This window comes from Cibotium barometz, chromosome 42 (genome assembly GCF_041138505.1).
Source record: "Cibotium barometz isolate CiBa-2024 chromosome 42, ASM4113850v1, whole genome shotgun sequence".
Lineage (NCBI taxonomy): Eukaryota > Viridiplantae > Streptophyta > Polypodiopsida > Cyatheales > Cibotiaceae > Cibotium > Cibotium barometz.
Genome location: NC_141087.1, coordinates 33,319,069 through 33,329,829, shown reverse-complemented (window position 1 = coordinate 33,329,829; position 10,761 = coordinate 33,319,069). Strand labels below are relative to the sequence as shown.

At 40.8% G+C, this 10,761-nt stretch overlaps 1 protein-coding gene across 1 annotated transcript; it reads right to left on the bottom strand.

Moving 5' to 3' along the window:
- Window positions 1-1,201: 1,201 nt before the first annotated feature.
- Window positions 1,202-2,524, bottom strand: LOC147614404 (jasmonoyl--L-amino acid synthetase GH3.5-like). Its single transcript, XM_086780523.1, has 3 exons — window positions 2,412-2,524; window positions 2,047-2,148; window positions 1,202-1,814 (listed from the first exon to the last, which is right to left on the bottom strand). Exons 1-3 carry the CDS (start codon window positions 2,522-2,524, stop codon window positions 1,202-1,204), a joined length of 828 nt encoding a protein of 275 aa, XP_086636649.1.
- Window positions 2,525-10,761: the final 8,237 nt, after the last annotated feature.

Here is a 10,761-nt window from a genome sequence, read left to right as displayed (position 1 = left end):
ACACAAAGTGAGAAAAAGAGATGGATATGAACACACTAAGAGGGGGAGAGAGGGAGACATTTTCGCTAAGGTGTAAAACCTTACTATAATTATTAATTACTGCTGTGACACATTAGAGAGAGATAATGATCTAAGGTTTTGGATTACGTATGAGAGGGAGAGAGAGAGAGAGAGAGAGAGAGAGAGAGAGAATATATCTGTCTGTTTGATGAGGAGAGAGAAAACCTTAGTTTTTAAGATAGGTGGCCGTTTAGCTTGAATATGGGCATGCTAGTATTGGTAAAATAATTCTCTTACTTTTTGATATAAGATGAGAGGACATACCTACATTTTAACGTATGTTACATTGAGTTTGTGTGTGTGTGTGTGTGTGTGTGAGAAAGAGAGAGAGAGAGAGAGAGAGAAGAAGAAGAAGAAGAAGAAGAAGAAGAAGACGAAGCTCTTTTAACGTCGTAGGAACAATCCCAAGAGACCAAATATGATCTATCCGACGGGAGTGAGATTCGAACACAAGATGTGTTGAATAACAACTCCATGAGCTAACCAATCTACCACACATTGGGTGATAGAAAGATGAGAGAGAGAGAGAGAGAGAGAGAGAAAGAGAGAGAGAGAAGAAGAAGAATTTAAGTATTTCAATTTGTAATAATATTGATGTTTGAATAATTAAGTATAAAAGTTTTAAAGTAACCAATTTTTTTAAATAACCATTTACTCATTTGTGGTTCAATTCTCCACATATGCAATTCATTCTCTATATAGGAAATTGTATTATCTAGATAATAGCCTATATTTCTTATTCATTCTCTATATAGGAAATTGAATTACTTAGATATTGGGCCATATTGTGTATATAGTAAATTGAATTATCTAGATATTGGCTCATACTCTCTATATAGGAAATTTAATTACCTAGATACTAGTCCATATTTCCTATATATGAAATTGAATTACCTAGATATTGGCTCATACTCTCTATATAGGAAATTTAATTACCTAGATACTAGTCCATATTTCCTATATATGAAATTGAATTACCTAGATATAAGCCCATATTTCCTACATATAGAGGATTGAGTAAATGGAGAATACGATTGTCTACATATATATAGAAAATTTCCATCAACATAACCAGGAAATCTCTCAAAATTTCCCATATATGGTAAAGTTCACTATATAGGGAATGAACAAAAGTGCCTTGTCATGTGGCAACATAGTCAGCGCTAATAACCAAGGGCACCTTGGAGCCTGCATAATGGCACAGCTTCTCCACATAGGCCTCCATCACCCCCGTCATTATCGAAAGCACATATTTACACCGGGGCCACAACACCTCTATCACCCCATTCCAATCTCCCACCATCAACCCTGTGCACTTCAACGAGGTCACCTCTGCTAGCTTAGGATCAGGCCTTACTACATCGCCCATTGCAACCGTCAGTGAATTATCTGCGATTTTAGGGCTCAATTTCCCAACCCTAATGTCTTCGCAAAGGTCTTGCCACTCATTCTCCGAGGTTCTCAAAACCTCCACCAATGTATACGCAAAAGGTGAGCTTAATACCTCCACTTCTTGACTATACAGAAGGCCACACAGTAAATGGCAATATATTGACTGCCAGCAATCTGAGCCAAATACCACCTCGTCTGGACTGCATGGCCTCACGCCATTGCGCTTTTGCCTTAATTTAAAGGCATCACTCCTAATCATGTGCATTGTTGCAGTCCCAGCCTTTAATCCTCCTTTTGTAGTGGAGAATTCCCCACAAAATAGGAACTCCAGTATTCGAGCTCCTGGTGCGGTTGGATACACGCTGCATATGCATTGCGTAATTAGCCACAATGAATAGGTTTTTTTTTTTTAATGGATGATTGTCGAGCACATCAAATTAAAGCAATAGTGTAGAATAGGAATCCGAAGGAAGAGAAAGAAGAACCGCAGAAACTGATCATACACACGCGTTATATGCAAGAGGTATCATGAGAACAAGCAATTTATATCTACGATCTACAGGTAAGTTACTGATATTGCAAGTCTCAACTCACCGATGTCGGAATGCAGCAGCAATGCTAGCCACCTCCAAGGTGCCTGCCTTCAAGCCTTCGTGGTAAGGTAGGTATTTCTCTCGTGCATCAGTAGTTCCGGAGCTGAATAGATCAGTGCAATAGTTGAATCTCATTAATACACGGTAGAGATAAATTCACTTTTCTTTGGTATGTTTTTTACTGATCATATGAGTGAATTACAGAGCAATACGATCTATAAGCTTAGATTTTGAATGGAATGTCTAGCTATATTCAGATAAACCTTAAGCAGATGGCACCAAAGAGGTGATAGTCCAAGTGGTAAAGTGTTTGCCTAGGAACGAAAGGTTTTGGGTTCAAACCCTGCTTGGACCCCTCGGCAGCACCTCTCATCCACGCTCTCCATAAGATTCCCTTTCAGCGTCGATCGTGTTCTGGCCGCCTTTCCCAGGAGGACTCCAGTGTAGCCCCTCCGCTCTCTATGGTCGAGTGTGCTCATCGCCCTCTTCAGAGGGCCGCATAGATGATCTTGTAGCTCACGACACCAGCGTTGAGCGAGTTGTAATGTTAACTATTAGTAGGATCTCTCTCCCGGAAAAAAAAAAAACCTTAAGCAGATGGGAGATGCCGTAAGAATGGAGGAGATTTCACCATCCACGATCCTCTGTATGTAAGGCTTCAAGTCAGCGTGAGTGACCATAGGCACACACCTTCTGAAAGTGAGGGGATCAATGTGACCATTGGGCAATCGGGAATTACGGAGATACTCGCAAGAAGCGTTCTCTTGCAGCATAGAATTGAGCACTGATTCTTGAACTTGAGCTGCATTCGCGGTGATTTACTCGAATCTGACGATAGTGGGCTCAAAGCCAATATGAGGAGGCAAGGGAAGGCCAGGCATTGTATAGTGATCGAGTACATAGTAGTAGTGGGGCTAATTTATTGTGGTTGGAGGGTAATGGGGATTGTGGGGTGGCGAATTTTGTGTGTGTGTGTGTGCGCGCGCGCGCGAGTGTTTCACGTGCGATGGTTGGAACTACCTTGCCAATGCTGCTGCTTTTACAGGGCCCTGTGTCATATAATAAATAAAGCCAACGCGGGAAACGTTGGGACTTTATTTATTCTTCTAGTTTTCCTCATTCAGGCCTTCAACAACACCGCCCAAATATTTCTCCGTATGAAGGATCCGAAAGGTATACGCGTCATTTCATGACAGGTTGAGTTTGAAGAGTAGTACAGTGCCACATGGCACTCCGCTTGTATTTTTGCCTGTGTGTTTCTCTACGTTGAAGATGTGAATGGCGGCGTTGCCTGTGTGTTTCTGAACTGGGCCCTACACACACCATTCGTGCAGGAGGTGAACTACCTACCATTCGTGGAGTGGACTGAGGAGGCCGTCGTCTCATTAGCAACGTCATCCCTTTTTTTCTCATCAGGAACGTCATCTCCACCTGGCACCACCGACCTTGAAGACCGCACCGACCTTACTGCCCTATACGCTTTTTCTTTTCTGTTCGCTACTATTATTTATTATGATATTGTTATTATTTTATTTTTGGGCTTGGTTGTTTGGAATTTGGAAATTTGAAAGTACACTATGATTATTGTATTTTTGGGCTTGGCATGGATGAAGTGTGCATTTTCATTAATCCAATCCATACATATTTGGGTTATCCTTATATACTGCAGTGCTACCAAACTAACTTGGTATTAGCATACCATGTTGTGCACATGTGATGTGGGAACCCACCAGACATTGCAGATTATTCTCTCTAGAATGGGTCATGTTCGTCCTACCGCATTTGTTATTGACAAGTCATAACAAGAACTAGAGGCTATACTCAAGGTGGTGAATGGGTCATGTTCGTCCTACCGCATTTGTTATTGACAAGTCATAACAAGAACTAGAGGCTATACTCAAGGTGGTGAATGAAGATCCATATTGTTGGGAATTTCAAGAGAACGGAACTCAGATTGCATGTCACCTCTTGCTATGTTGGTTCCATACTAAGAAGGCTTGGGTCGAGAATTTTCTTCCACAGGTAGAACTAATCCATTTCATAGTCAAGCTTATTTTATTACCCACTTCGATTGCCCTTTATATTTATAGCTTTGTGAAATATGCAAACATTGTTTGTAAATTAAGATTTCAAAGGAGATGAGAGATGATATATATACTTCAATCTCAAACCTTATGCATTGTGTTACAAAGGATGATTTTGAGGGAAGGTATCAACTACTTCTATAGAAGTATTCAATCCAAAACAATGTCATCCATTATGTTACAAACAGTTGGTGTGGACAAAATTATATGTGGAGAAAACGATGGCCAAGGTTTGGATGTATTTTCAACTATGGAATGTTGACACAACAAATTTGGTGGAGCGGCTATGGCAACATATCAAATGCACAAGCTCATATGAATCGATCCATTTTGGATTTAATGCATGCACTTGTGGGAGATTCAAATACTGGCAGTCACATGGGTGGAACCTTGGTCTCTTTAAGCAGAAGCAAGAAATAGGTATATGTTTTTGACTTGTTTTTGTGTAGCTTGCTAGTGATGTAAATTTATAATCTTGTTCTTTTATTCTCGTGTGATAGCTGATTCTGGCTGGTTTAGTATCAAAGGATCATAAAAAAAAGCACACTTTAAAACTTCTTGAAGGAGAGAAGATTCTACGCCGATATGATGTTGACCCATCTTCTTTGCACATTGTGAATGAAATGATATTATTATTTGAGATACAAAGTAGCTCCACACCAAGTCAATGGTACCATGTCAATGTGCAAAGTAACTATTGTTATTTGTCCAAATTGGATTAGTGAATGCAAGCACCTTATTGATCCAAGTAATCGTTAAGTGATATTTTTCTCATTTGCATGCTATTCTTTCAATAATAGACAATGTCCATGAGATGGTGTCTCCTCTAATGAAAGTCATGTGTGTTAAGACAAGCCCGAAGAGGAGGTATTTAAATGTATACAAGAGCTTAAAGATACCTTGTCATCTATCCAGCAAGGAATACCTAAGAGAGGTGCCAAAGAAATGGAATTTATCTTGTATCAATTGAAGCTGTCTAAAGATACTATTGCATCAGTGGTGTCTCCGAGCCAAATCAATATGCCGTCTCATACAAAATACTTATGGAAAAATATAAAACTCAAAACCGCAACCATAGCTTGCTTTTAACAAGATTATATGAGCCATGACTCATACAAAAGATGTATAATCTCACATAAAAGATGTAGAATCTCATACAAAAGATATATAATCTCATACAAAAGATATAGAATCTCAATGACCATCTAGTGGTATATAACATCTCATACAAAAGATGTAGAATCTCAATGACCATCTCGTACAAAAAACCATCTCAAACAAAAAAGATATACAACCCTAATGTGGCTAGGTGGTCTCATACATATGACCGTTTAGCAACATATGATCGTCTCATACAAAAAAGATGTAAAACCCCAAAGCTTTTCTATCATCTACTGCTGTATGGCCGTCTCCAACATGCAAGTTTGAATCCAGGCTTGGAGGTCACCCTTTATGCTCTCTACATCCGCATGTGAAAACCAAGCTTTTGAAAGTTAAATACAACATATCAACAAGGTAAATGAAATGATAAATTAACCATGAAACTAAAGAAAATAGAGAGATAAATTAACCATGAAACTAAAGAACATAGAGATGCAAGCTTATACCCAATTTATAGGTTTGGAATGTATGTTGTAATCTACACTTGATCAAAAACCACATGGTAGCCATAACATAAAACCCGCAATCATACCCATTAGATTGTTGAAGAATCTTGTACATAAAATATAAACCACATAAGCATAAAAGTAGTTTTGTTTTCTATAATAACTAATTGTTTAATGGTAAATATACCTCTAATGTCGAAGCCTTACACAACGTATCCATATCCAAAGGCTTACTCTGTACCACAAGATGAGAATTGTGGCGTGCTAAAAATAATAACATAATCTCCATCTTAACAAGCTCGTGGGGTTACTTATTTATATAACATACACAATAAACTGCAAAAAGTAGATCTACATATGTAAGCAAGCGACAAGTAGTCTGTCAAACAGCACATAGACAAGGAATCAAAAAACAAGATTTCACTTTGATCTCTAGGTAGCCCATTGATATGTTAAATGTATCTATTGTAGAGCTGAGGCACGACACTGGCGAATAACACACACACACACACACACACACACACACACACACATATATATACTTATATGAATCTAGGAACATGTCCAAATTCACCTTTTAAGAACGTACATGTTACATACTCATGGTAGTCAATCTACAAGACTATATAACTATCAACTCCATTATGCATAGTATGGACTAGATATTACAACATCCCCACTAATGCCATCAGTGCCCAATAGTGGGTGTAGAACTCTGTATCAAGATATACTCTCACACACACACACTACACACACACATAAGAGCATATAATCACACAAAGCCCTTCATACTGAGTTTCTATCAAATCTCCGGAGATGCAGGGCAGACTCAGTATAATAGGGAGATTCCTAAAAAGAAACCCACATGCCCATTATCTCTCTCGATCTCAATATAATAGAGAGATTCCTAAAAAAGAAACCCACATGCATAGTTACGAAGTGACTCACACTTCATTCTACTATTTTAAAAGCAACATAAAGTCATATTCTCAATCGCCTAGTAGGAAAATAAGTTTTCACTTTCTTTTCATTTTCTTAGAAATCTCTTACAAATTACACACATGAGACTACCTGTGATTGCATTATGGCACAAGAGTAGTCTTGGTTAACGAAGATACTTCTTGGAAAGGTCCAACTACATGGAAGAGACATACACATATTAGAGGTGGTTTTTGCATACCACTCATAGTACATGTTAAACATTCACACATACAAAAGACATGTACACTCTAATGTCCTCTCTCTCTCTCTCTCTCTCTCTCTCTCTCTCTCTTATTTGTGCGTGTAGTGTGTGTATGTGGGAAAATGTCTGTGTGTACATTATATGTGTGTCTATGTGTAGATATGTATTCATGTACATACATGCACACACCTGCACACATATATATGACCTATGTAGGTAGATGCGCATGTGTGTGAATATGTGGTTAACTTTCTGTACTCTTGAACTAGATTACTCATTGCGGCTTGAGGTGCAGTGAGATTGGAAGTGAGAAAATTTTAGTTTTTTCTTTAATGAACTAGTTGACACACACATGACCATATACACACACTCGTATGCATATGGTACACACAACCACATTCAATGAAGTTAGCAAAGAGAAGGGACATACATACTCTCTACTCTTTCTCTCTCATGCATACACAAAAGAAAAAATTACATGTACTCTCTCTCTCATGCAATACACAAAAGCAAAGATTACATGTTCTCTCTCTCTCATACACACACGCGCACGCGTGCACACACAAAACGCAAGAGAAAGGGATAGGTGTGAAATAGACTTACATGGGGTCGCTAGGTAATCTCCTTTGATGCAGATGCACTTGACCAGAGCGATGGGCGTCAAGGTGAGGGCTTACGAAGTCGCAAAAGGTGAGCTAGTGGAGGGCTCGAACACTCGACACCAGCAAGCTTGTGGGGTAGTTGACGGAGCTGAGGATGAACACGGGGTGGGAAAGGGACGTAGCTGAGAACTCACTCAGCCACATTTTCTAGCGATGGGCGGCAAGGTGAGGGCTTACGAAGTCGCAAAAGGTGAGCTAGTGGAGGGCTCGAACACTCGGCACCAGCAAGCTTGTGGGGTAGTTGACGGAGCTGAGGATGAACACGGGGTGGGAAAGGGACGTAGCTGAGAACTCACTCAGCCACATTTTCTAGCAGAGCTGAGGCCCGGCCGCCCAAATTAAATGGGCATGTTCAGCCCTCATCCTCGTTCTTCCCACCCGCTCAGAGGAGAATTTACTGCACCCACTAGGTCCGAGATTACTCAACGGCCCACCCACATCAATGGCGCAAAACCTCAACCCATCCCCCACCATCGATCCCCCTTGATCTTTCCTGTGTCAAACAGAGCTGAGGCTCCGCCAAGAGCGTCAAGTTGAGAACCCTTCCAGCATTACCAACCATTAGTGCATCCTAAGAGACTATACTCCCGTGGTAGAAGCACATTGAATACTTCTTGTGCTTTTGCAAATGCACCACACTCGAGATGCATTCTCACCAAGGCTCCCTCAGGCACCCAACATGGGAAACCAAGTAGAAAGGTCTAGCACCTACTTCTGCTCTTGATCTTCGAGACTCCTCGTTCCTTGTGGCAGTATACTAACTGTTACCATTTCCTTTCTGTGATGCCATTATTCAACTCAAAAAGACATGCATCTATTGCTATGAATATTTCACTGCATATATACAAGGGCATTTTTTAGTCCGAGAAAAAAGCATCACACCGTGTCCACATCACTAGCATGCTTCACAGAAGAATGTCCTCTTGAGTAAACCACAAAATACGTGCTAGGAAAAGCATGGTAATTCATGAAGAAGCTCCCATTTGAAGGAATTATGCTGCAAGGATGTCCAAGAGTAGGACATCTATCACCTGGGGTCATAAGGAAACTCCAAGCACAAATGATCTGTCCGCCATTGAAGAACGAGGCCAATGTCTCTGTCACTACATTGTTGAAATGTACAACCAAGAAGAGTGCATGAGGTACAAACATGAGTGTGGAGAAATCCCATAGAAAAGTTAAAAGTCAAGTATATGGGAGTATAAAAGATAAAGAGGAGAGAGACCCATAAGCATCTAAGTGATCACAACCTTTTGAGGTGGATGCAAGATAGCTCTCCCACACGTGAGGTGACTAGTTAGGAGGCACATATGTGTGCACTCAGATACTGTAAACTTTGACATGGTATTAGAGCAGCCTTTCTTGGCCGTGGGCTAGACCCGCGTTGTTGCACATCACGCACGCAAGAATTAGACCTATACTTCTTGAAAAATAGGCTCTGTAAAGAGACTTACTTATTTGAAAGAGTTTCGACCAAGCCTGTTGGGAACAACCGTGTTATGGTTTAACCCCCCTTTCAAGTCTGTTTGTGGCCTCAGAATTGTGATCTGAGCAACCAATGAGAAGGTTACATAAACTCATGTCAAAGTGGATCCCATGCAATCAAAATCAGTAATTCAAGCCGGTATAAGCTGCATGCATCGGAGAAAGACCATATGTAAGCAAGAGCCCTAGCAAGTGTAAAGCCAAGGTATACAAGAGAGCCATAGGTATCGCGGGAGGAGCGTGTGAGGACGATCATTGGCAAGTGAAACCCAACTCATGATTGGGGGGGTGTTGAAATGTATAATCATGAAGAGTGCATGAGGTACAAGCATGAGTGTGGAGAAATCCCATAGACAAGTTGAAAGTCAAGTATATGGGAGTATAAAAGATAAAGAGGAGAGAGACACATGAGCATCTAAGATCACAAACTTTTGAGGTGGATACAAGAGAGCTCTCCCACATGTGAGGTGATTGGTTAGGAGACACATACTACAAACCTTTAACATACATGCGCTGCAAGAAGATAACTCTCTAAATGTAACACAAAAAGTGTTTTTTGACCCACATGAGTTGCCAATGTGGAGTGGGCGTTATCTCTTGCCATTGGGATGAGAGAGTGTCACGCATGTGCGTCTTTGTAATGTTTTAGGTACGATCCATAAGAAAGCCTCTTTGAAAAGAACCCTACTATAAAATGTACAAATCACTCTTAGTTGAGAGGTTGGATAATATACAAAAGCCTCTTCGCTTCTTTACAACGTATGCACTTTGTGTTGTGTGAGTGTTCGTGTATGTGAGTGCTTGCAAGTACTGTGTTGTATTGGAGTTGCAGCAACATGGAAAGTGCATTAGGATTTACACACCCACAACAGGAGGGTTACACAAAGGTGAAGGGGAGGAAGCGCGGGAGGTGGTGTGGAGCTGATCTAATCCAATCGAGCAGCCACACTAGGTGAGGTCCTTGTGAGCTTCCATCGCTTGCACCAGACAAGAGAAGAGTGACTTTTTCTTCTCTAACGTCTATTTCTTGTGAGTGCAATAGAAGGCTAGGTGACAGATGTCACGTCAGCAAGTTGAAACAATAGCTTGTGGACTCAGTTAGCATAGAGGAAGATCCCCAAGGCCTTGTTATACCGCTTTGCCAATAGTGATTGCAGCAATGACCCGCAACATTTGGTGCCATTGTTGGGAAACTTACTCTGTTGCTTGTGTGATGGTTGTAGAATTGCATTCGTAGATCGAATCATCCACATAAATGGTCACAATTCCCTTATCACTCTTATATACATACAAAGAGTGATCTGCATCTGCCATGCAAAAAGCTAATGGCAATCCTCTCATGCCCTGCTCGTGGATCAAAGTTGAAAAAGAAGTTGGGTGCTCGTAAGTATGTTGCATATTCTTTCGTGGGCAGGTTAGTTGTTGTCAAGCATGTGTTAAGGGCTTTGCCTGTGTTTGTTGCTTCTGTTCGGGTCTTGCCCCCAAGACACTGTTGGGAGAAGTTTGAAATACTTATCAAGGAGTTTTTGTGGGACCCTATGGTGGCAAACTTTGGCACTCAATCTCGTGGGAGCAAATTTGTAGTAGCAAGAGGATGGGGGGTCTTGGCCTTGGTGCATTGTGTGTAAAACTAAGCAGGCTGAATGTTATGTGGATTGCAAGGATGGAGAGTTGACAGCCTTGGGCGGTTCTCTT